This window comes from Aquarana catesbeiana, linkage group LG08 (genome assembly GCF_042186555.1).
Source record: "Aquarana catesbeiana isolate 2022-GZ linkage group LG08, ASM4218655v1, whole genome shotgun sequence".
NCBI lineage: Eukaryota > Metazoa > Chordata > Amphibia > Anura > Ranidae > Aquarana > Aquarana catesbeiana.
The window spans coordinates 72396539-72423499 of NC_133331.1; the positions used below are offsets into that span (position 1 = coordinate 72396539).

The following is a 26961-nucleotide window of genomic DNA, read 5'->3' on the forward strand; positions in this document are numbered from 1 at the left end:
ATAGAGAGACATATTTCCTTCTCTGTCTCATCTGTGAACCTTGGCCGTGTCCTGAGGAAGCCTAACGTTGAAACGCGTAGACATACAAGGGCTCACTGCACAATACTCATAGATGCTATATATTACAATTGTCATTTGTTTTTTAGATATTGTATTTTTCAATAAATTTATATTTTTTATACTGCTATATCTTCTCCACTGGTTCTTAGCCTAAAAAGTCTGCCTCCCTGGTAGTACTCAGTACTACCTTATTTTGTATCCTCAATCTTATACCTAACCTAAGAGCTTTCCCATGGTTACAAAACAACATATTGACTTATAAGGAACTGTTATCTAAACAGCCCGGGCCTTTTTTAAATATCCTCAGTAGCTGGCTTTATCATTAGACCTACCTCTCATCTTGCCCTACTCAACCTTTCTATCAATAACATACCAACCCAATTTAGAAGTATGATGACACATTCTTATTGCAGCATGCCTACTGTGTTTTCCCGAAAATAAGCCCGGGTCTTCTATTAATTTTGGCAACAAAAGACCCAGTGGGACTTATTTTTGGGGTAGGGCTTGTCATGTGCTGTCTTCTCTCCCCATCTCCCTCCCTGCCTGTCAGGAATCCCCAGTGGCCAGTGGAACTGAGTTAAAAGTGCTTGTAAAATCCTAAAATGCATTGTATTACAGTATTATATCATGTAAACTGTACATGTTTCTGTCATCTATTTGTGATAAATACCTTCTTGTAGTGCTTGCATAACCCGCCTGATTGGTCTTTCCCGCTCCAAGCACTGCAGAGGGAGGAGGGTTCGAGATCCTCCGCTGGCAGATGAGGAGAAGAGGGGTGCAGTAGGGGATCAGCTGAGCGCCGCTCGGCGCTTCCATTGCCCACCTGATCGGTCTTCCCGGCTCCGAGCACTGCAGAGGGAGGGCCCCACTGCTCTCCTCCTCTCCTCCCAGCTGTCAGCGGGGGATCAGCTGATCGCTGTAATGAACAAACATACACAGTTTGCATTATATAATACAGTGCATTTTGGGATTTCAAAACCCTTTTTTAAACTAGGGATTATTTTCGGGGGTAGGGCCTTTTTTCGGGGAAACACGGTAACTATAACTGCAAAATGGAAATCCACTGAGACCTAATATTAATTAAGTAATAAGAAGGGTTAATGTTCGATACTCTTATAAAAAACACTTTGCAGTCTTCTCTGATAAACTAGGCTCTTTCACATCACAGTGGACCTCATGGACTTCATGTTATTCAGATGATAACTAATATTACTGATTTTTTTAATAACCTTTTTATAAGCAAGTATATAAACAAGCAATCCTCATGTTGTGGTACAGTTTTATCCTTTTCCTTTTATTACTTTTTCCTTAAAGCGGTATACTTTTTAAATAAAAATACCCCTATAATACACAAGCTTAATGTATTCTAGTAAAGTTAGTCTGTAAACTAAGGTCTGTTTTGTTGGTTTATAGCAGTAGTTTGTTATTTTATAAACTTACAGCAGGCTGTGGCCATCTTAAGTGTGGGCATCTGAAGCCAGACTATATTTCTTCCTGGATCTCATCCTTGCATATCTCGCACATGCTCAGTGCAGAACAAGCAGTGTAATAGGTTTCAGGTCAGGTTTCCATAGCAACGGCAGTTTCAGAGGAAGTTGCCGCCCCTTCCCAGAAGACATTGCAAACAGGAAATGATGCGATGGGTCGCGGCCAGGGAGGAGGAAGTGAAAAATAAATACAGCAGATATACAGTAGGTGCTGAGAAAAAAAATAAAAAAATATCCAATTTGTTTACAGTGCACAGTTTAGTGAGGGATGCTGAAGAGTTGTAAAAGTGGATGGAACTCCACTTTAAAGTTTTCTGTATTGGCTCAAGAATATGCTTTAAAATTTTTTGGTATATTCAATTATCAGTCTATTGCGAGATGTAATCACACTCCAATCACATAGATGGATAGACTAGATAGATTTCTATCTAATCTATCTGTCTCTTTTTTTTTTTTTTTCTGATATAACATTGCTGGCCTACAAACATGTTCTAAGTGCTGATGGCTGTGTAGCATATTAACATAATTTTTTTTTTTTTGTTTTTATATAAAAACCGGTCTGAGCTGCTTCATATTTAATTACTCCTGGTGTAATTGGCCTGGTGTAATTTGGATACTGTTTTGCCCAGGGCCTCCTTCTTCAGCTTTAATCAGTCTCTAAATGGAACGTAAAAGATCTGCATTGCGCTGTGTTCATTGACCATACCTTTACAGAGTCGAGTAGAGAAATTGGATTGATAATGTTAACTATGGATGTACAAAAATGTATGTATGAGTGTCACAAAGGCAGGCAGGTTGAACGCTGCCAGCAATGCATTATGGTTCGTAAACTGCATGAAATTGGAAGAAATTAGTTTAGAAGTTAATAGTTGAAACACCTTAGATCTCAGTTGCTGGATTGCGTTCTTGAGGGTAATGACATTGTTCTAGGTTTGAAGGATACAGTTTTAAGACTCATAATTTCTTTAGGCATCTTTCCTCATCTCCTGCATTTTTATATTATACTTTACTTCCCTTAAATGCAGCTTCGCTGAGCTGCCTAACCAACCACTGAACGGCCTTTCTTCTTAATGCAGCGCTACCCCGAAGAGCTGCTGGAAATTGCGCATGTCTCTTTTTCCCCAGAAGATTGCCTCGCAGCCAGGGACACAAACAGTCACTCTTTTCCTCAAAGAACAGTCTAGGTGTCAGTGGTGGCGGCTGGTGTGTGTGTGTGTGTGTGTGTGTGTGTGTGTGTGTGTGTGTGTGTGTGTGTGTGTGCTCTTCCCCTTTTTTTTTTTTTTTGTGTCGGTCATCCAGCCCCACACCCCATCTAGGTAGTTGGTGGGCAGCGCTCCTACTGGCGGCAGCTTTCATCGCGTCTCCTCCCTCCTCCTCCTAGGCATCCAATAGGATCGCCTGTCCTTTCAGCCAGTCGGGAACCGCTTCCTGATTGGCCGGGAGGAAAATCACTGTGACGATAGTGAATATTCATTCGCTATTGTCACTCAAGTGTGTGTGCTCCCTGCACCTCGAACCTACCCTTTTTTTGAAGCCTATTAGAGCCTCTGGCTTTAATCCCGTGCTTCAAACCCCCCCCCAAAAAAAAAAACCCCATTGGAATCCATGCATCCAGCGCCCCGCATGTAGATAAGGGGCACAGGGGCATCCGACCCCCCTTATGGACAGGCCACCGCTGCTAGGGGTGTTCCTTTTTTTTGTTAATTTTTATTTTTGGATCAACTGTGATAGGGTTGAGGGGATTGAGTGGGATACTCCAAAAAACAGAACTATGTACAATTAGTTGGGTTACAGTTCATTGGCACATCTTTAGGCTGCAGTTTGGAAGTGTTGGCCTACAGTTTGCCCTTCGGGTCAACTCCAAATAGTTTTTTCACAAATGGATCTCGATACATGGCGGTGTGCATTGTACATAAAAACGACATAAAAGTATATGGGTTATCACTTAAAGCTGTTATCTTGAACCACCACCTCAATATCCATAGCCAAACATTCACAAACAAAGGTACTACTATAGAACAAGAGAAAACCATTTAAACATTTTTTTTTTCTTTTTTTTATATATTTACTACAAATCGATCTATTAAAATAACATTGTACTAATTTGTGTTCAATATGGTAGCTGAAATGGCATAATTTCACAACACCCCCTAGCTTTAACCCTCATGCCTATCAGTTCTATCATTACAATAGGAGCTACGGAGAGGCTATTTTTATTTTTTAATTTTTTTTTCAAATCTCTTTTTATAGAGGACTTGTTTTCTACTCTGGTATTCCCATCAACAACTGCTCCAGAAAAAACGTTCCGACCAAGGAACAGGGCATATCTCTTCTGGGTACCTAAAAGAGTCAACATAGATGCTTTCTTTCAGTAAATCTGAATAACTACTCCCATTGATGCATATACTAGGGTGGAATTGGGTCCCTTTTTATACAATAATGATTTATTAATAATCACATCCAGAAGAATGTGTGTGTGGTTTTTTTTTTTTTTTTTGTTTTTTTTTTTGTTTTTTTTTTACACACCTAGATGGTGAAATAGGCATGTTCCTGCAGTAGATATACCCGCATTACAATAATATACATAAGCCAAGACTTTCTGGAATTCTGCTCACACGTTTTCAGTTTGACAAACTTGTTTTATGATAAATCAGAATCTCAGTCCCTAGCAAACCATCAGCTATTGACACACCTACCAACGTTCTGGGATGGCCAAGATAGGCTCCAAAATATTTAGAGAAGATTTTTCGTATTCTCTAATGCAGATGACTTCACAATAAAAGTAGAACCAAAGGCATTTTGGATAGAGTAAGGGAGCTTTATAAATGATCAGGTTTTTTTTTTTTTTTTGGACCTGAGTGCCCCATTGGGGAGAATTAGCTTCACGCCTTGTCCCATAGCCAAAACAGGAAATCGGGGGGGGGGGGGGGGAAATCTCTGAAAATTAAGGTAATTTGACCTTCCAGGTCACCAGAACTAGTGTCCTCATTAAGTTTTCCCTCTATTACTTTTCTGGCCACAATCCAAAATATGGGATTTTCTTTTACTTTCATTTTCAATGATAGGCCCAAAGCCTCCACCAGGTGGTAGCAAATGGAAGCTTACCAGGCCAATATGATCCCCTAGTCAAATAGAAGTCATAAAGGCATATGTGATGATGTACCATGTCTACTGTGTCTCCCCCACTCCTTCTTAGTGTCCGCAGGTAACCAGATATATTAGGGGTTCCCAACTGCAGCTTCCAGCCACATTTTCTCAGAAAGAGAATGAGAGCAAACGCCCCATAGAGTATAAAATCATCCAGCAGCTATTATTTAATTTTAAAAAATGCAATTTATTCAGCACCATGGGGCATTGAGAAAATGCATACAACCCAGCAAATGGACAACTTCCAGGTCACTTCCGGTTACACAATGAAATCAGCATGATGCTCCACCCTATGCGTTTCATCTTGTGACGTCTTACGGAGCATGCCATTATGACTCTTTATGGTGGTCATTATGGTCTACCATCTGGTGGAGACTTTGGATCTATCTTTGCACCTTTTCCAAGGTGTGAATGTATTTTATCTATACACAAATGTTTTGCCTTTCATCTTTATTTTAAACTGAATGGGTTGTTTTTACAAGGTGTGGATTTACAATCACTTTCATCTGTTTGCCTGGAGTTCAGCTTTAATAGCACATTAACATATATATAGATTTATACATTTTTTTTTTTTTTTTTTTTGTATCTAGGATCAGGGAGTATCCACTGCTGAATGCAGCCAGGGAGAATGACATGGGGGCAATGAAAAAACTGCTAGATTGTGACAGCACTGACCTGTATGTCAGAGGTAAGTAGCTCTTTATAATGCACTTCTATGTGATCCTGTATTTAAAAGGAATGTATAATGCTTAATTATTGTGGGGAGTAAAATCTACAATAAAAAAACTTTTATTTTTATTGTTTTTGCAAATAATTGCATAAATGACCTCCAAGGCTCATTACAGCTGCAAACTGTACTTACATCTTAGTTTGAATGGATAAAATAAAATTTCGGGCTTGCCCAATTTATTTTGTTCAATCTGAATAAATGGTCGAGAGAAAGCCCCACCTCCATGTGTCGCAGATGTGTAGGCAGGAGGATGGCTGGAGGCTATACCCAAGGAGTGCTGGTCACTCATGTAACTGCTGCTTATTACTGGTGCTATGTGGAGCCCAGGCTGCCCAGCATAGTGCACCTAAGCTGACTTTGGGGTCTCCACTCCAGCATCTATATTCTCCAATCGGTGTATTCCACTGAGGGTACAGATCAGGCTAGGAGTCCTTACCTCAATGACTAAGCCCCATGGGTGGGGCAAGACATGTTGGAATCTGGATGAAGTTAAGCTGAGGCTGCTATCGCTTATTACACGCTGGGCCTGTATGGTGTGCGGTGGCTGAGATTTTTCTCTACTTCTGTAGAAGTTCTGTGGAGCCCAGCATAAGACTAATATGTCTTGATGCCATCTTGGGAGAGCCTGTGCTGCATTTTAGCAAAAAGTTTTCACAAGATTTCAGCAGAAGCATCATTTTATTCCCTAGGGTGTCTGCTAAAAAATATATGTTTGGGGGTTCTGAGTAATTTTCTAGCAAAAAAAATGATGATTTTTACATGTAGGAGAGAAGTGTCAGAATTGGCCTGGGTGGCAAGTGGTTAATTACCATAAGTAATATACAAATAATTATTGTTTTTAAGGTAATTTTACTATATTTTCAAAAACTGTACTCAAGCAGGTGGCTTAACAAACTAATTACTGACGTTTGAAGTTATAACTTCAAACCAGTAATTTCACAGTAAATGGATAAATAATAAATTATTATGCTATCACATATACAGTGGGGCAAAAAAGTATTTAGTCAGCCACCATTTGTGCAAGTTCTCCCACTTAAAAAGATGAGAGACGCCTGTAATTGTCATCATAGGTAGACCTCAACTATGAGAGACAAAATGTGGAAACAAATCCAGGCAATCGCATTGTCTGTCTGATTTTTTTTTTTAAAGAATTTATTTGCAAATTATGGTGGAAAATAAGTATTTGGTCAATATCAAAAGTTCATCTCAATACTTTGTTATATATCCTTTGTTGGCAATGACAGAGGTCAAACGTTTTCTGTAAGTCTTCACAAGGTTGTCACACACTGTTGCTGGTATGTTGGCCCATTCCTCCATGCAGATCTCCTCTAGAGCAGTTATGTTTTGGGGCTGTCGCCGGGCAACACAGACTTTAAACTCCCTCCAAAGGTTTTCTATGGGGTTGAGATCTGGAGATTGGCTAGGCCACTCCAGGACCTTGAAATGCTTCTTATAAAGCCACTCCTTCGTTGCCCTGGCGGTGTGTTTGGGATCATTGTCATGCTGAAAGACCCAGCCACATTTCATCTTCGATACCCTTGCTGATGGGAGATTTGCACTCAAAATCTCACGATACATGGCCCCATACATTCTTTCATGTACATGGATCAGTCGTCCTGTTCCCTTTGCAGAGAAACAGCCCCAAAGCATGATGTTGCCACCCCCCATGATTCACAGTAGGTATGGTGTTCTTTGGTTGCAACTCGGCATTCTCTCTCCTCCAAACACGATGAGTTGTGTTTTTACCAAACAGTTCTACTTTGGTTTCATCTGACCATATGACATTCTCCCAATCCTCTTCAAGATCATCCAAATGCTCTCTAGCAAACCTCAGACAGGCCCGGACATGTACTGGCTTAAGCAGGGGGATACGTCTGGCACTGCAGGATCTGAGTCCCTGGCGGCATAGTGTGTTGCTGATGGTAGCCTTTGTTACGTTGGTCCCAGCTCTCTGCAGGTCATTCACTAGGTCCCCCGTGTGGTTCTGGGATTTTTGCTCACCGTTCTTGTGATTATTTTGACCCCACAGGGTGAGATCTTGCGTGGAGCCCCAGATGGAGGGAGATTATCAGTGGTCTTGTATGTCTTCCATTTTCTAATTATTGCTCCCATAGTTGATTTCTTCACACCAAGCTGCTTGCCTATTGCAGATTCAGTCTTCTCAGCCTGGTGCAGGTCTACAATTTTGTTTCTGGTGTCCTTTGACAGCTCTTTGGTCTTCACCATAGTGGAGTTTGGAGTGTGACTGTTTGAGGTTGTGGACAGGTGTCTTTTATACTGATAACACGTTCAAACAGGTGCCATTAATACAGGTAATGAGTGGAGGACAGAGGAGCCTCTTAAAGAAGAAGATACAGGTCTGTGAGAGCCAGAAATCTTACTTGTTTGTAGGTGACCAAGTACTTATTTTCCACCATAATTTGCAAATAAATTCTTTCAAAAATCAGACAATGTGATTGTCTGGATTTGTTTCCACATTTTGTCTCTCGTAGTTTGAGGTATACCTATGATGACAATTACAGGCCTCTCTCATCTTTTTAAAGTGGGAGAACTTGCACAATTGGTGGCTGACTAAATACTTTTTTACCCCACTGTAGCATAATATATGATTTAGCTTGATTAAAACAGTACCTTTTCAGCAGCAGCAGATTCTCATTCTCTCTCTTTACTGTGTGAGAAAAACATGGGATTATGGGTAAATCTTCTACCCATAAACCCATGGTTTTTCCTTCTAGTTAGGAGGGCTGGGCTGGAAGGGAGCATCTGTCTTTTTAGACAGACACATGCCCCCTTCTATGCCACTGAATTGAGAGGAGAGCCTCCACTGCAGCATTTTTATTGGACAGCTTGTTCCAATGGTGCTTTACCATTGGTCCAAGGCTCCAAGCTGTCCATTAAGCTCAGCTTCTGACAAAAAGTGAGAGGCACTGTGAGCTCATCCTCTCAGTTTGCTGCAAACAGAGTGTGCCAGCTTGTATTTAAACTGGGTGCTCTGTATGTAGTTTCTGACAGGCTGCACAAGAGGCCCCGTATCACTGGAACTATAGGTGGCAGGAGCCCCAAATTTTGACCAGCGGTGGGGTAGGACTTCAGCTACCCAGATGAAGCTCTATTTATTTATTTATTTATTTATTTATTTATTTTTTCAAAACCTGCCTCCCCTGACTGCATGTCCCTGATGATAAATAGTATGATCTGTATCGCCAAGGGTCCCTGGTTTTTGGGAGGTTTTAGACAGGCTAATGTTATAGCAGGGGAAGAAGGGGTCCAAATTGTGCTGTCCTTGAAAGGCCGAACGTACCATGTACTTGTATAAAAGCCCAATCAGTGAGGTTTGCTGTTGGCAGAATGTAAGTTCCAGAGGACCCCTTCTTGAAAGCCCTGGTACCCAGAAAAGCCACTGCTGAGAAACTGAAGAGTCGGTAGGGAAGCTTAGTACTTTAGAGAAATTGGAGCTTAAAGTGGTAGTAAAGTCTTTTTTGGCACTTGTACCTACAGGTAAGCCTATAATAAGGCTTTACCTGTAGGTACAGTGAATATCTCCTAAATCTGCAATGGTTTAGGAGATATTCACACTGTGTGCAGCCGGTGATGTCTCTGGCGCATGCACTCTGAAGGACAGCATACCCGTGCTTGTGGTATGGCCAATCAGACGGCTGGAGGACGCGAACCCAGAAGGAAGACCAGGTGAAGATGGAAGCCCTGTCAGTAGCAACAGCGCCCCGCTGGAAGGGTTCATTCTAAGGTAAGTATTTCATAATGTGCTAGTATGCGATGCATACTAGCATAATATGCAATTGTCTTGCAGGGTTAAAAAAAAAAGTGCTGATTACTACCAGTTTTTAAAGGGTTAGTTCACCTTCTCCAAAAATATGCCCAAGCCTCTGTTGATAAATACAAACTGCGCAGCTTTGACTAAAGTTGAATAATGCTCTTTCTATAGGTGTACGCCTTCTATGTACGTCCCGAATCCTGGCTGAAAAACTCTTAGAAGTGGCATCCCCTTGTCCTGCCTTGTTGCTAGAATGTTGCTAAGACACTTACAGCAGTTACTGCTCTAACCCACCATCACAGGAGTGAGATCTTTGTTTGATACAAAACCTCTTGCATGCACTTTCTCACCCCTGTGGCAGTAACTCTGAGCTCCGCCATGCTGCAACGGAGTTGATAGTGGACATGCATGCATGTGCAGGACTTTGAGAGCTCGCCTTTCAGGGTGGATCAGAATTTTATCCACATATTAAAATCTCCAGGACTGGGAGGTCTCTGGATTGGTCAGTATAATAATGTGCTGTATACTTTTGTGCCCCACTCCAGAGATTTTCAGCAGTTAAAGTGGTGTTCCACTGTATAAAACTCTTTTCTTTTTTTTTTTTTTGGCTAACTGACAAAGATGATGTAATAAAAATGTATTACTCACTTTTTTTGTTTGACAAGAATCATGATGTCTGTTTTCTTATAAAAAAGAAACTTAGAAATTTTCATCTTGAAACTTTTCATCTTGCCTGTAGGCATGTGAAGCCCACAGGCATCCTCTTCTGGGATACAGTGCTGCTGATCGACCAGCATGCACCGCTCGTTCTATCCCCGATCTCCCGCATGCGCAATAATCTTTCATCAGTGCGCAGTCAACTGCTCAGGTTGCCATCACAATGGGTGGCGGCGGAAGTGCCCGTCCCCGTTGTGATGGCAACGAAGCCCTCGGCGCTGCCCACTGACTCCTGGGAAATGATGACACACATCTCCCAGGAGCAGTAGCGAGCGGAGGCACCGAGGGAAGTGACGTCAGGAGCCCAGGCACTGAAGGAGGCAGATTTCGTGGGACCACATAGCAACAGGGAAAAAAAAGTAAGTAAAAAAAAAAAAAATTTTCTCCAATTAATTTTTTTTTTTATTGATTTCATGCACATTTATGAATTTTTTGTTTTTTGGGGTGGAACACCACTTTAAGTCCGAGTTCCAGCATGATTTTGCCCCCCAGCTGCTAGCATGAGTTGTCAGCCCCATAAAAGCCTGTGGATTACTTCCAACAACATTGGGCTGCATAGTGGAACATGGAGGATTCACTTGTTATGAAATCTGATCTTTGCAGCTTGAAGATCTCTGGGTTGGGTGCACAGAAGTAGGAAATCTTAAAACAGCTTGTGACTCTTAAAGGGTAGTGTTTTTTGAAAAAACACCTTGCAGTGTCCCCAGCCCCCCTGTTTTACTTACCTGAGCCCCGAATTTCCGTGGGCGCGATCCTGTGTCGCTCTCTCCACGGCTTCTCTGCTCTTCATTGGATAGATTGATAGCAGCGCAGCCACTGGCTCCCACTGCGTCATTCAAATCCAATGACGCGGGGTCGAGTCATACACTTGGCGGCTATGAACGCCGTGTGTATGACACGGGAGCGCGCCCGCAAGGTAACCCCCTCGTGAGAGAGCTTCCCAGAAGGGGTTATCTATTGAGAATGGTTAGGATACAGGCAGAGGTCAGCAACGCTAAGCAGGCAGATGAGCAGGAGGCAGAGCAGAAATCGGAGACAAGACCGGGTCAGGACAGGTAGTGATCAAGCAGGGTCAGGACAAGCCGGGTCAATCACAGAAGTCAAATACAGGAACAGATGCAGGAACATGGGAATAGCTGTAGATGAGACAGCACTGGCTAGTACAGCTTCTGCACTTAAATAGTCCATTTTGGCCAGTGTTGGTGGCGAGTGCGCTCGCTCATGTTCACATCTATGCACAGCAAGGCAAGCACCCACATATCTGCATCTGCACATCTGTATGCACCTTGAGTCCTCATCTGTACTATGGCTGGTGCTTTCCTGACAATAGCCCTTGAGGTCTTTTTAGCATGTGTACCCTTGAGGCCTTCCTCAGCATGTGTACCCTGGGGTCTTCCTCAGTATGTGTACCCTGGGGTCTCCTCCTTTTTAGCATATGTACCCTTGAGGTCTACCTTAACATGTGGTGCGTTGATGGACATCCTATATGAATTTATGTGTTAATGGTTTCTTCTAGGAGTGGTTGGAGAGACGGCTTTGCATGTGGCAGTCTTGTATGATAATCTGGAGGCCACAAAGTTATTGCTGGAAGCTGCCCCGGATCTGGTCAACCAGACGTTCTCCTCTGACTTGTATGAAGGTTAGACCCTCACATTGACTTGTAAAAGATTTGAAAGACTTACCACAAATGAATAATTATTAAAGCTGAACTCCAACCAAACAGCCAAAATGGAGAGATGAAATACATATAGGGGGATATATCTGGGTTAGTTGGATTAAAAACCATGGATTTTTAAGATGCCGCACCATGTAAACCTTAAAATACACTTCTACTTCATAGAAAATATATTAAAACATTTTAAAAACCCCCGTGTCACAGATGGGTATGTTCCAAGTACCTACAGGAATTATTGATTTCACAATGGTACCCCATATACATGTAATATAAAGTGAATTTGTACAATCTGCAATACAAAATTACAACTTCTTCTTCTAAAAGAAAAGGTAGACGCGTTTTGCCTGTGAAGCCCACTTCATCAGGAGAGAGGGTAGTCTGGAAACTATGTAGGAAGAAACCATAGAATAAACATATATACATAAATCAAAAAAATTTTATAAATGTACACCTAGGGCCAGGTAACTTTAGGCCCTTGGTGGATATGGTGGTGGAGGGAGCAGGACCCCTGTGCGTTTGCATTGGCTGTCCAAACATGTATCGCCCCTATCCAAGATGGTGGCAGTTTCTTTTTGGTGTATTGGGCATGGGTGGAAAGTAATATGCTTGGTTTTACATTTTTTGTGAAATAAAAGTGTGGGGTTTCACCTAAAAAAAAAAAAAAAAAAAAAAAAAAAACTCTAGTTCAAATAAGGGGGATGTTTTAACCTGCCAAAGGAACCGCATTTCTGTCCATCCTGAGATTTAGGGCCCTTTCACACTGCTCTGTAGCGAAATTGCGGTAAAAACACAATGTTGCTGTTTGAGATGTGTTTCCTGTGCGTTTCTTGGTTTTGGTTTTTGGATTGCCTGCACCTGTGAAAAATGGACATGCAGTAAAAAACAATGTCACACGATTTTGCCGCAATTTCTATTCATTTCAATGGGAAGCTGTGTTTTTGATGCAGTTTAAAAAATCCCACCAAAGACGCAGCATGCAGAACTTTTCTAAAAATAAAAAAAAAAAATGGAAAGGGAAACCACGAACAGTAAGCAGTGTCCCATACTGTGTTTCCTGTCAAAATGAAGGGCAATCCCTTTTTAGACTATCGCCAAGTATCCACACTGGAAGATTTTTCTGATGCATGTTCCAGTTACAATTGTGACGTTTTTGGATTTCCTATCAGTAGAGTGAAACTTCCCAGTCGGGACAAAGGGCTATAATTTATTCCCCTTATATTTATGCCCTCTACAGTTGATACTCCCCACCCATTAAAATCATTATACAAATTTTAAAATAAAACTTCTCCTTGGTGGTAGGGGCCAGCAGAGTTCTGTGCTTCCAGAACTTAGCAAAGCGCCCTAGTACTCTCAAGAGTACTCAGCCTTGATGCAAGCATTGGGTTATGTGCTTTCGTCATATACCGCTTCCTCCCAGTCTGAATATAGATATCAGATATTCCAACCGCTCACAAGCGCAAAATAAGGCAATACTTGTCTAACTGCTGAACATGGACTGATTTATTTGAGATGACACACAAATCTATACAAATATATACAGCAGGCTTACAATAAGAACTGTAACCAGAAACCTAATTAAAACGAGCTAATGAACTAATCCCTTAAAGCAGCTTATGTGACTCCATGCCCTCCTGAGCATTGTTATGATTAATCAAGATTTCACTACAGGTCAGACTTTTTGTCACCAAGCATCACACATTAGTATAAACACAGGATACCTTCTCACAATAGCAAGAGCTAATTACAATTAATACAAACAGTGATCCCCCCCCCCCCTCCTCGGCTTAGTAGGCAACAAACTATAGTAGGAGTAGACTGTCCAGCTCCTACCCAGTTCTAGAGGCCAATGTGATCAGCTCTCTCAACTAACATGTTGAGTTCAGAATCAAACAAACCAAGAATAGTATTTACATATATCCTGGGAGGTATTGTGGATAAATATTACTGTCCCATTTTAAGCAATCCAAGACATACCCCCCCCCCAGTCACCATTTCCAATATGGCATACACAGTGTTCTCAGAATCTGTGTCCTGGGGGACAAGGACCCGAATCCAAAGTAACACCACCCCAAGGGTCCCCAGGCATACAGCTCACAAAGCACACTGTTCCCCCAAATGTCATGGCCCATAATCGGTAGGCAGGAGGCTAGCATTCAGTCCCCTCCAAAAGCCTCTGTCCCGGGTGAGTCTGTCACACAGACCACCCTAGCTAACGCCCACATGTGATGCTGAGCATCCATGAATCAAAGAACTGAAATCCAGTGAATGAAAGGGGGAATTGGGCTTGGGAGGAAAGAGTTAGACTAGGGGTGTCCATCCTTTTTGACCTTCCTGGGCCATGTTGGAAGAATAATAGAATAAGGATAGCTGATGAGTAGAAAAAAAGATAAAAAATTGTGCAGATCACAAATTAACCACTTACGGACTGCCCGCCACAGTTTTACGTCAGGTCTTTGAAGGAGGATATCGTTGTTACGGCAGCAGCTAGCTGCCATAAGCTTGGTATCCTCTTCTTCAGCGGGCAGTCCACTACAAGATAAAAGTGGTCTCTGCGGCGGATTCGCCATGAGATCGCTTTTATCGGCAGCGGGACAGGGGCCCCCCTCCCGCCGTGATCCGGTGCCCTCCGCCCCGCTTACCAGAGCCGTCGGCAGCGGCGGAGGTGATCGTGACTTGTCTCTTGTTAGGTATGGAGACGAGTGAGGGGAAGATGGCCCCCACCCGTCTCCATCCAATTGCTGGGCGGAAGCGACATCAAAATGCCACTTCCGCCCACAGCTCTTAAAGGGCCATTTTTTCTATTACTAACTCCTCCCCTTTACAGATGTTTATATGGCAACAACTCAAACACAGAGAGATGCTCCCCTATGGAGTCTTCATTATCCTGGGATCCTCCCATGATCTCTTAACAATAAACAAAATACAGGAAGAGAGTACACTAATGGGACCTGGAGGGGGGTCTCTCTAATGGACACAGAGAGGGCTTCTGTAAAAGCCCCCAGACATACTGCAGACATACTACAGGAGATGGTCAGAGACTGCAGACATGATACAGGAGATCAATGCATCAAGTGCAGCCTCAACAGTGCCCACCAAGTGCAGCCTGTCAGTGCTCCTGCACCACACAGAGCGACAACGATCTCCTGCGGTCACGGAGCTTGGATTGGAATCTCCAAGGGGGCCACTGTAACAAAGTCCCGTCTCCTAGACCGGCTCGTGGCTCCTAATGATACAGGTCACACTGATTCAATATCACTGCATTGGATCAGTGTTCCATCTATCTCACAGGAAGCGGGACTGTTATAGCGCCACCGAGCATTTCAGACAAAAGCTTGTGCAGTGTGTGTGACGCATACAAGCAGTGGCGTCACTAGGGTTGATGTCACCTGACACGGCAAAACATGATGTCGCTCCCCCTCTTATTTTTGGGCCAGCAGCCCAGCATTGGAGCTCATTGGCATGTGTTGCTGTGGTCCAATTGCTCATTCTCTAGGAGCAGTAATGGATGGTCTACAGGCCATCTTGCCAAACCCAGCGAAACTGCAGCAGTGATCCCTCTGGCTGGACGTTCACTTACTCTGGTTTGCCCAGGGCGACTCTGGTCAGTAGTGTAGCATGTCTGTACCCTGGCAGTGGCTCAGTCTTTCTGTCTGATGGTGCTGGGCAGCAGCATGGCTCTCTGGTGGTACTGGGCAGCAGAATGGTGCTCTCCTCTGATGGTGCTGGGCAGCAGTGTGGCCCTTTCTTTGGTGGTGCTGGGCAATGTGTCTCCCCCTCTGGTGGCACTGGGCGGCAGTGTGTCTCCCTCTCTGGTGGCACTGGGCGGCAGTGTGTCTCCCTCTCTGGTGGCACTGGGCAGCAGTGTGTCTCCCTCTCTGGTGGCGCTGGGCAGCAGCGCGGCTCCCTCTCTGGTGGCGCTGGGCAGCAGCGCGGCTCCCTCTCTGGTGGCGCTGGGCAGCAGCGCGGCTCCCTCTCTGGTGGCGCTGGGCAGCAGCGCGGCTCCCTCTCTGGTGGCGCTGGGCAGCAGCGCGGCTCCCTCTCTGGTGGCGCTGGGCAGCAGCGCGGCTCCCTCTCTGGTGGCGCTGGGCAGCAGCGCGGCTCCCTCTCTGGTGGTACAGGTACATTCTCTCTCTTCTTCTCTCTTCTCTCTTTCCTCTTCTCTCTTTTCTCTTCTCTCTTTCCTCTTCTCTCTTTTCTCTTCTCTCTTTCCTCTTCTCTCTTTTCTCATCTCTCTTTCCTCTTCTCTCTTTTCTCATCTCTCTTTCCTCTTCTCTCTTTCCTCTTTTCTTCTTCTCTCTTCTTCTCTCTCCAGTCAATCCCCCCCCCCCCCCAGCAGAGTGCATGCTGGGGCTGAAGTCTGCTGCCTGTGGACAACAATGGAGCTGACAATCTTCTGGGACTACATATCCCATGATGCTTCTGATTGGCCCTCCGCTGTGGCCAATGGGAATGGAAGCCAAATGGGCACCAAGCTGGGCAGCCACTCTCTCCTCCACTGCTGACAGGAGAAGGGGGGGGCGAGCGGGGGAGATACACTGACATCCCGTGGCTTGTCTCTCCCTTGTCACAGCGTGGCCGCTTGTATTCACTGCCGTGCTGGACCGGGAAAAGAGCTTCACTGGTGCCTCGGTGCGGGACGCCCCCCCACCCCCCATAGCAACGCCACTGTACACAAAGAGGGGAGCACTCTGACACTTCGATGCCCCCACCTCTGCGGCACCCCATGCACCCGCCCAGGATCAGCTCTGGTTGACACCACTAAACAATTTATTCACTCCCTTGTTCTCTTTCGCCTTGACTATTGTAACTCCCTCCTCATTGGTCTATCTCTCCGCAAGCTATACCCTCTTCAGTCTATCATGAATGCCGCTGCCAGACTCCTCCACCTTACCAACCGTTCAGTGTTCACCACTCCGCTATGCCAATCCCTTCACTGGCTTCCCATTGCCCAACAATTAAAATTCAAAACCATAACATACAAAGCCATTTTTTCAATTCTGCCCCAAGCTACATCACCAATCTTCTCTCCAAATATCACCCAAACCATCCTCTCTGCTCCTCCCAAAACCTTCTGCTCTCTAGCAACCTTGTCCCCCCTCCTATGCTTGCCTCCAGAGCCTCTCCCATCCTCTGGAACTCACTAGCCCAATTTGTCCAGTTATCTCCTACTCTCTCCACTTTTAGGCAATCCCTGAAAACTCATCTCTTCAGGGAGGCCTATCCTGCCTTCAGCTAACAACCAAATCTTCTACTTCCCTCATCAGTTCATCCCTTAGTTACTACCTTTTTTGTTTCACAGCCCCTCCCTCTTAGAATGTATGCTCGCAGGAGCAGGACCCTTCTAACGCTCATGTTCTGATCTGAATTGTACTGTTGATGTATTGTCTACCTTTTTATATTGTAAAGCGCTGCGAAAACTGTTGGCGCTTTATAAATCCTGTATTTTTTATTATTATTATTATTATTATTATAATAATAATGATAAAAGTCCAGTAAAGGGACAATGTCACATTTTTCTTCAACTGCATGTGTTTGCTAAGTGTAAATGCATTTTTACAACAAATGCGCCCTTCAAAAAATCAACATTTTTAATAAGTTATGTGATTTTGTGTTGGGGTGCATTCATAGCCATGCACCCCTGAGTTAGATGATGCTAGACATCCTTCAGCCAGAAAATGAGGTTGAAGCTCTTTAAATTGCTGCAGTTTTGAATGCACTAGTCTGTGAACTTCATCCTAATTTCATCTACTTGTAGGTCAAACCGCCTTGCACATTGCATCCGTCAATCAGAACATTAACTTGGTAAAGTTGCTGATTCAGAAAGGAGCGGATGTGTGTAGCCCTCGCGCCACTGGGACCTTCTTCTCCTACAATCCGGATAACCTCTTTTACTTTGGTCAGTATTTGCTGTCTATGTTGTTTTAAAAAAAAAAAAAGATTATAGAGGATCAATGAAAAGTTGACCAATGTTTTACACTGCTTCAATAGCTTACTAACTTATCTGTCCATCTTGTGAGTTTCTGTCCATTTATTTTCTCTATCACCATCTATCTATGATTACCTGTCAGTCCACCCATCCATCAATTCATCCACCCATCCAATCACTATCTATCATAATTACTTGTCCATCTATATGATTATCTATCTGATTCCATCCATCCACAATGGGCGCTTCAATATTGCTATTAGGAAGGGATGACTTTTTGGCGCAGTCATATTGCAATAAAAATTGCTTACAAGATAAAATATGAAAATCTTTCTTTAGAATAACTACATCACCTGCTGTTGAGATGTATAACTACATTCATGGTTCAGTTATCACACTTGTCTCTCTAAATGCTTTATGGAAATTTTGGGTACTTTCTGCAACATAATTTTACATTGCAGGCCTTCTCCTCACCATAAGAGTTTCCAGATCTTTTAACCCAGCCCTATCCTCTTTTTAGGTGAACACGTGCTGTCCTTTGCTGCCTGTGTTGGCAATGAGGCCATCGTACGTTTGCTGATAGAGAGCGGAGCCAACATTCGGGCTCAAGACTCGCATGGTAAGAAGCGGTACTATAATATTTACCTTGACGACTACATGTGACTATTAAAACTTTGCTTCCATTCACAAATGTTGAAAAGATTGAGGATGATGTATTATTGCAACCATTGTCTAATTCCTAGGAAATACGGTTCTCCACATCCTCACCCTTCAGCCCAACCAGACCATTTCCTGCATGATGTATGATCTCATTCTGTCCTATGATCAGAGAGGCAGCGACATTGACATGCAGATGATCCCAAATTTTATGGGCCTCACGCCATTCAAGCTGTCAGCATCCGAGGGAAACATTGAGGTGAGTCAACTCCCGTGTTTCATTGTCCATTGTGAATTGGGAGTATTTACTGAACCCTCAGCAAAGTGATGATCTCCTCCATTCTCCCACAAGTCCAAGCTTCAAAACAGAATGTAAAACAGAGCTCCAGACAAAATATATCTACATATCTATGAACTTGAAAATCTGAATTCCTGAGAATGGGGGTGGGGTAGGGGGAGAGGCTTAAAACCTGTTCCTGCGTACAGAGTGCAGGTGTCAGAAGTTAGTAATGTATAGAGTTCAGGGGTCCAGGTTTTGTAATTTACATAGTTCATTGGTCTTGGGTAATGTACATAGTTCATTGGTCTAGGGTTGGGTAATGTACATAGTTCATTGGTCTAGGGTTGGGTAATGTACATAGTTCATTGGTCTTGGGTAATGTACATAGTTCATTGGTTTAGGGTTGGGTAATGTACATAGTTGAGGGGTCCAGGTTGGGCAATGTACATAGTGCGGGGTTCTAGGGTGGGTAACCTACATAGTGCAGCGATCTAGGGTGAGTAACAAACCTGGTGCAGGGGTCCGGTGTATATAACATGCATAGTTTTAGTAGTCAGTATACATCCAGTAAATGTATCACCTATGCACATACATACAGTATACACTGCATACACGTACAAACACTTACCACTCTGGTGGCATGGTAAGCCGTCGCTTAAGCCTCTTCAAATCCCTGTGTCCCTATGTGGCATTACCGGGTATTTTCTGGCAAGCTCCCAGGTATGTATATCTATCATTTAAAGCATATCTAAACCCACAAATGAAAATTTCAAATATTGCAGCTAACTAGTCCTTAGATGTGGTGGCTGCATTTTCCCCTGTATCTTCACCTGGTGATCCTGCCAATAACACACTTTGCAAACAAATACATTAATATAAATTAAGAAAAAAACTCCTAATTGTGGGACCTTATTTTATATAAATGCATTTTGATTCACTGATTTGTTCACCAATCTATATTTACTGAGACATTTTGTACTTTGGTTATCGATTACACTTGGTTCATATATATTTAAAAAGGAAACTCAACAGGTATTAAATGTATACACTTTTTTTTGTTTTGTATTTGGACAATCACTGAGTGCTGCATCTGTATAATTTTGTCAGTTTTTTTCTTTTAGTTATCACCTAGTGCAGATTTACTTTGCACACTAATTGCACAGTTTCTATTGAGTTGTTACCGTAGGATAGGACTACAGAACATCTCCCCTTCTCCATTAAATGGGGAGAGTGGTTGTGTAGTTGAGTGGTTGCAGAAAAACGTAGGAAGTTACAAGGATGCTGTTTTTTTGGCAGGATCAAATGGTATAATCTGTACTGGCAGAAAATATTCTTGGCCTAAAAAAGAAAGCTAATACAGCCGCCTCATCTAAGGAGTATAAACTACATTATATTTAAGAAAAGTGTACCTTAAAACAAAGCGCACTTACCCTTTTTGTCCCCTTTCCCTGACCTAAGTTAACCCACCCTCCCTCCCTACAGTGCATATTTCCCTTATTCTGATAGCCATGGTTCCGCTGTTTGTTTATATCAAGTGCTGCAGGTTTTCACTGCCCTGGTCACACCTGCGAATAAGGGCCCCATAGTCTTCTATGAGATCATTTCTGACTACCTCTGGCCTCGGGATGCAGCCCTAAAGAAGTTTATGGGGCTGGTAATGCACCAGGGCAGTCAAAACTTGCATCGCTGGATGTAAATAAACAGCAAAACCATGGTCACATGTAGCAAAATCTTTAGGCCTAATGGTTACCTCCAGAGTTAGGAAGAGCTGACATCCTTCAGTGTAGAGTGGGTTACAAGGCATGGTGGGTGTAATGCAAGATGAACAGGTGGCGAAAGATACATTTCGCATTTAAAAAAAAAAAAAAAAAAAGAGATTTATTGTCTCTTGAACAGAACTGTGGGAGAGAGGGTTAGGGCCAGGACACCCTTAGGTAGATGCAATGTTAATTGTCAGACTCCGAGACTTCTATAGGCAGACAGCTATACAGGTGAAGCCCTCCAGCCGGGCACCACTTCTGTATAGGTAGGACCGCTGTCCTCTATGACAACAATCTTGTAGCTGTTACTAACGGTTCTCCTTACCCAACACTCACTCACTGTGGGTCTTCACTCAACGAGCTCCCAGTCTCTCTCACTAGACTTCAGATCCAATTAAGCCCCACTTTAGCACTCAGTATCTTCCTCAAGCTTTACCCCCGCTTCCTTGCTGGGTCCCTGGCTTGGCATTCCCAGATGCTCCTCAAGCTTCACCCCCACTGACACGTTAGATCCCTGGCTGGGCACTCACTGATGCTCCACAAGCGCCACCCCTGCTGTCCTGCTGGGTCCTTGACTTGGCACTTGATGAAGTTTTCTCACTTCTTTGCCATCCCCGGCTGGCGAGAGGTCTGCTCTGATACTGGCCTCAGCTTACTCTGTGGTCTCAGGTAGCAAGGTGGATGGTCCCTTAGTGGTGACAGCTTCCCCTCTACCTCTGACCTCAACTTGTTCCCCAGCCGGCAGAACCGTTACTTCTGGTTGGACTACAAGCCCACAGTTCCAACTCTACACTGCGCTCCTGCATCTTGATAGGCTTTGGCAGCCTAGCAGCCAGATGTCCCCGGGATAGGGCTAAGGGTTACAACCTAGCAGCCAGGGGCAAAATAACACATATCCACCCAGACAGCCGTCGAGGTGGCACAGAACACCGGTCACCTGACTCCACCCAAATAGACTCTCCCAGCAAGCCAAGGAACCCGAGAAAATCCCTGCCCATTGGCTGAGACACCCCATTCATTCATACTCCGTCCTTGCTATGCCCTTGTCTTATCCAATGTCACCAGCTACCCGGCCAGGTAGTGACAGAAGAGAGAAGTGCAGCAATTCCAGAATTAGGGGGAAATCAATTGATCTCCTAACAACTGGCCAAGGCAACTATCGCCAGGCAACTAAATTTACTAGCAGCCCTACCTAAACTTTAGGGTGCTACACACTAGGGATGAGCTTCGAGTTTGACTCGAACATTGGGTGTTAGCCGAACAGCAAATTTTATGGGGCGTTCGCAGCAAATTTGAGCGCCCCATAATGCACTGCAAGATCGCAGTGTGTGTGTGTGTGTGTGTGTGTGTGTGTGTGTGTGTGTGTGTGTGTGTGTGTATGTATGTATATATGTGTGTATCTATATCCAGAAGGCCTTCAAGGAGAGGCAGACTAAAAGAGGGCAAGCAGCCTCTGAAATAATATTTAACAGGGACTGTTCCTGCACCCAATAAGAGTAACTGTGAGGGGTTACAGTGTTCTGGCACCACCAGCAGCCCGTAGAGTATATAGTGCACTCAGTGTAGTGTATATATGTAGTGTATATATAATACAGTGCAGGGTATATAGTGCAGTGTACAATATATAATATAGCGTACTGAAGTGGTTAAGGGGAGCCCCAAGACATAATTAAGAAAAAAACTGCATGGGTTCCCCCCCGTCCATACCAGGCTCTTTGGGTCTGGTATGGATTTTTTGTGGGGGGGGGGGAACCCCCACACCATTTAAAAAAAAAAAAAAAAAAAATTTGGCCTGGAGTTCACTTTAATATCCATACCAGACCCGAAGTATGAACGGGAGGTGGAACCCAAGCTGTTAAATAATATTTTTTTTATGTATATTGCCGGGATCTGGCAATACATTACAGCCGTGAGCAATTTTTAATGACATTTTTTCCTTTTTAGAAATGTAATTTTGCTGCGGTACTTTTCTAAACATGGGAAAGTGTGCTACTTTACAGGCAGACTAAGGGGACCCCCAGCCACGATCTTTAAAGGAATATTTCATTTTTATTGTTTCACTTTAAGCATTCTTAAAATCACTGTTCCTGAAAAAAACGGCAATTTTTAAATTTTTTTTTACATTGATACATGTCCCCTATGGCAGTATCCAGGTCACCAAACACTTTTTATGGCAATAACTTGCATATAAGCCTTTAAAATGAGCACTTTTTGATTTCTCACGTTTGTGTCCCATAGACTTTAAGGATGTTCGCACAAATTTTTTCTCTGTTCGCAAGTTCTGGTGCGAACCAAACTAGGGGGTGTTCAGCTGATCCCTACTACACACAGAAATACAGTATGCATCTGTGGAGGAGTAGGTGGAATAAGTTAGGTGAGGGGAAGGGAGCAAAAAGGATAAATGCACTTTGTATTAACATGTACTTAACCTTTAATTCAGGGTTCTCCAAACTTTCTAATCAAACGGCCAGTTTACTGTCCTTCAGGCTTTGGCTAAACTGTGGTTAGTGGGATGAATAGTGTCCCTTTTAATGCTGTCGGTAAGAGGAATGGTGTCCCATCATTGGTGTCACCTGGTGGTGTAGTTGCCCCGGGTAAAGGCAAGCAAAGGGCCACATCCAGTCTCCGAGCCGCAGTTTGGAGACCAATGCTTTAAAATATAGAATTTATTGTAGCTTAGCAGCCTTTAGATGTGGTGGCTGCATCATTTATTTTGTGACTTGTAACTCTTCCCTTTAAGGTTCACTCATTCTTTAAATTTTTGGTTTTGGGTTTAGATGTACTTTAAAGACCAACTTCAATGAGTTTCCAGGCTGCACCTTTGTAGGGGTTCCTCCATACCTTTTTTATAGGATGGAAAGTGTAACCGGAGTTGCTGCAATACACAAGGGTGGGTGGGAACACCGATAAACTTCCCAGGTGGTCAGGGACAGAGCTGGTAATTATGGAGATTTCAATGTTGATGCATCCAAGACATATAATAGTCTCCCTTTTTATATTTAAAATATCACTCATGGTAAGCTGGGCCTTTTGGTGGTCCTTAATTAACTGTGGTAATCTTTTTAGGTCTTGACCTAATTCGAATTTATAAAAGCCTAGAATTATGTGCTTATCCCATTAGTTCTTGTCTTCATCTTCTCTTGCACATATTCATGTTTAATAAATGAAATCTTTTTTTTTCTCCTTTTGATCTTTCAGATGTTCCAGCACCTGCTAAAAAAACGTAAGCAGGTTCAATGGTCTTTTGGTCCTATAAATTCTGTTCTGTATGACCTCTCGGGCATCGATTCTCGCGACGAGGATCAGTCTGTGTTGGAGCTTGTGGTATCTTCTAGAAAGAGAGAGGTATGTAGGGCACATCAAAGCGCAACACCAGACAGAACTTTTTTTTCTTTCTGCTAGTTTTGGATAATGTGGAGACAAGATGGAACCCCAGATAAGTTTTTACTGCTATTTGTTCCCCTGCTGGGGAGATTCGTCCTCCCTTCCCATTTATGAGTAAGGTGTCAGACAACACAGGAAAGAACGTGTAAATTTCACCATCTAGGACCTGGATGGCGTTTAAAACCTGACAGAAGTTACATCCCTTCTCAAAGCTAAAAAGAGAAAAAATATTGGCTAGAGTTTATCTTGCTTAACCACTTCAGCCCCGGAAGAATTTACCCCCTTCCTGACCAGAGCACTTTTTGTGATACAGCACTGCATTGCTTTAACTGACACTTGCGCACAACGTTGCACCCAAACAAAATTGACGTCCTTTTTTTCCCACAAATAGAGCTTTCTTTTGGTGGTATTTGCTCACCTCTGCGGTTTTTATTTTTTGCGTTATAAATAAAAAAAAGAGCGATAATTTTGAAAAAAAACTATTTTTTTACTATAATAAATATCCCCAAAAAATATATAAATTTTATTTTTATCGTGACTGCGACATTATGGCGGACACTTTTGACACTATTTTGGGACCATTGCCATTTATACAGCGATCAGTGCTATAAAAATGCACTGATTTACTATGTAAATGACACTAGCAGGGAAGGGGTTAAACATTAGGGTGCGATCAATGGGTTACGTGTGTCCTAGGGAGTGATTCTAACTGTGGGGGGATGGGCTACAACTGACATGACAGCAATCACTGCTCCCGATGACCGGCAGCAGTAGATCCCTGTCATGTCACTAGGCAGAACGGGGAAGTGCCTTGTTTATATCATCTCACATCAAGCATCTCCCCGTTCTGCCACTCCGTGACACAATCACGGGACACCAGCGGACATAGAGTCCGCGGGACCCACGGGCGCGGTCACGAACTACGCGGCGCACGCACCCACAATGCCACGTCTTAAAGGTACGCCGATTTGTGCAACCATGCCGCATTGTCCCAACGTACATCATAGTGCGCTGGTCGGCGAGCGGTTAAAGTTTAACTAAAGCCAATATATATATTAATACATTAAATTTATCCTCTATCTTTCACCGCCAATCATAAGTCACAATAAGGCCTCCTTTACACTTACAGCCAGGTGGCGGTAAAAATAGGCGGCTGAGCCACAGTTTTACTGCCTCCTGATCGCCCACCTTATCATTGCATAGGGTGGTACACATACCATGTCAAAATTATACCCCATGTCATAGTGCCACTGGCAAACACAGCCAACTGAAGTGAATGGGCTGCTCCGTGACATGCACACATGAATGTTCATGCGCCAAGTTAACAGAATGTGGACAGCACAGGTAGAAGGCATGCCTCATGCACATATACTATATTACCAAAAGTAATGGGCCTTTACAAGCACATGAACTTTAATGGCATCCCAGTCTTAGTCTGTAGGGTTCAATATAGAGTTGGCCCACCCTTTGCAGTTATAACAGCTTCAACTCTTCTGGGAAGGCCGTCCACAAGGTTTAGGAGTGTGTCTATTGGAATGTTTGACCATTCTTCCACAAGCGCATTTGTGAGGTCAGACACTGATGTGGACGAGAAGGCCTGGCTCGCAGTCTCCGCTCTAATTTATCCCAAAGGTTTTCGGGTTGAGGTCAGGACTTTGTGCAAGCCAGTCCCCCACCCCAAACTTGCTCATCCATGTCTTTATAGACCTTGCTTTGTGCACTGGTGCGCAGTCATGTTGGAACAGGAAGAGGTCCTCCCCAAACTGTTCCCACAAAGTTGGGAACATGAAATTGTCCAAAATGTCTTGGTATGCTGACGCTTTAAGAGTTCCCTTCACTGGAACTAAGGGGCCAAGTCCAACCCCTGAAAAACAACCCCACACCATAATCTCCCCTCCACCAAATGATTTGGACCAGTGCAAAAGCAAGGTCCATTAAGACATGGATGAGTGAGGTTGGGGTGGAGGAACTTGACAGGCCTGCACAGAATCCTAACTTCAACCTGATAGAACACCTTAAAGTGGAGGGCCACCCTAACATAAAAAATTGCATCAAAAATCTTTAGAAAATTAAAAAAAAAAACATTTGAAAAAAAAAAAAAAATTTAACTTACCTGAAACCCTTGTTGCTAGGCAGTCTTCCTAATCTGCCTCTTCCTATTCCGCGGCACTTCCTTCTCTTCGGCGAGCGACCCCGTTGCCTTCTGGGAACTGTGTGTGTCCCAGAAAACCATTCACAAAGCGCCGCACGACTCGTGCATGCGCAGTAGGAAACAGGCAGTGAAGCCGCAAGGCTCCACTGCCTGTTTCCCTTCGTTAAGATGGAGGCGCCGATGGCTGATCCGATGGACAGATCGGCCTCAGGGGGCCGACATCGCGGGCTCGCTGGACAGGTAAGTGTCCTTATTAAAAATCAGCAGCTACAGTGTTTGTAGCTGCTGACTTTAAAAAAAAAAAAAAAATATTGCAGCCGGAACCCCCCTTTTAAGGCTGCTTTCACATTGAGGTGCTAAAAATAGCGCCTGCATAGCGCCTGTAAAGAGCCTCTCCTCTCACTCCCGTGTGAAAGCCCGAGCGCTTTCACACTGGAGCAGTGCGCTTGCAGGACGGTAAAAAAAAGTCCTGCAAGCAGCATCTTTGCAGCGCTGTAGGAGCCGTGTATACACAGGTGGTTTTAACCCTTTTTTGCCCAGCTAGCGGTCGAATAGCGCCGCTAAAACAACAGTAAAGCGCCGCTAAAAATGGCGGCGCTTTACCGCCGACGCCCCCAATGCTTCAGTGTGAAAGCACACTAATGCACCGTACACACGATAGGATTTTCTGACAGAAAATGTTCTATAGGAGCTTGTTTACGGAAATTCCAACTGTGTGTAGGCTCCATCTGACGTTTTCCATCAGAATTTCCAACACAAAATTTGAGATCTGGATCTCAAATTTTCCAACAACAAAATTTGTTCTCGTAAATTTCTATCGTGTGAACATCATTCCGATGCACAAAATTCCACGCATGCTTGGAATCAAGCAGAAGAGCCGTACTGGCTATTGAACTTCATTTTTCTCGGCTCGTCGTACGTGTTGTACGTCACCGCGTTCTTGACATTCGGAATTTCCGACAAGATTTGTGTGACCGTTTGTATGCAAGACAAGTTTGAGCCAACATCCGTCTGAAAAAAACCATGGATTTTGTTGTCGGAAAATCCTATCTGCGTACAGGGCATAAGGAGGAATTAGAGTGGACACTGTGAGCCAGGCCTTCTCGTCCAACATCAGTGCCTGACCTCACAAATGCGCTTCTGGAAGAATGATCAAACCTTCCCATAGAAACACTTTTAAACCTTGTGGACAGTCTTCCCAGAAGAGTTGAAGC

The 26961-nt window shown here is 43.7% G+C and overlaps 1 protein-coding gene across 2 annotated transcripts in view; it reads left to right on the forward strand.

The window, feature by feature from the left end:
• The window catches only part of LOC141105837 (transient receptor potential cation channel subfamily V member 6-like), a 77294-nt gene that overhangs the window by 23900 nt on the left and 26433 nt on the right, over window positions 1–26961 (forward strand). For both annotated transcript variants that reach the window (XR_012235662.1, XM_073595967.1), the window contains exons 2-7: window positions 5285–5382; window positions 11430–11552; window positions 17344–17484; window positions 18035–18133; window positions 18258–18430; window positions 23410–23556. Coding sequence is in view for 1 of the 2 variants with exons in the window: in XM_073595967.1 (XP_073452068.1) it covers window positions 5285–5382; window positions 11430–11552; window positions 17344–17484; window positions 18035–18133; window positions 18258–18430; window positions 23410–23556 (781 nt within the window). In the remaining variant the exon portion in view is untranslated. The remainder of the gene's footprint in view (window positions 1–5284; window positions 5383–11429; window positions 11553–17343; window positions 17485–18034; window positions 18134–18257; window positions 18431–23409; window positions 23557–26961) is intronic.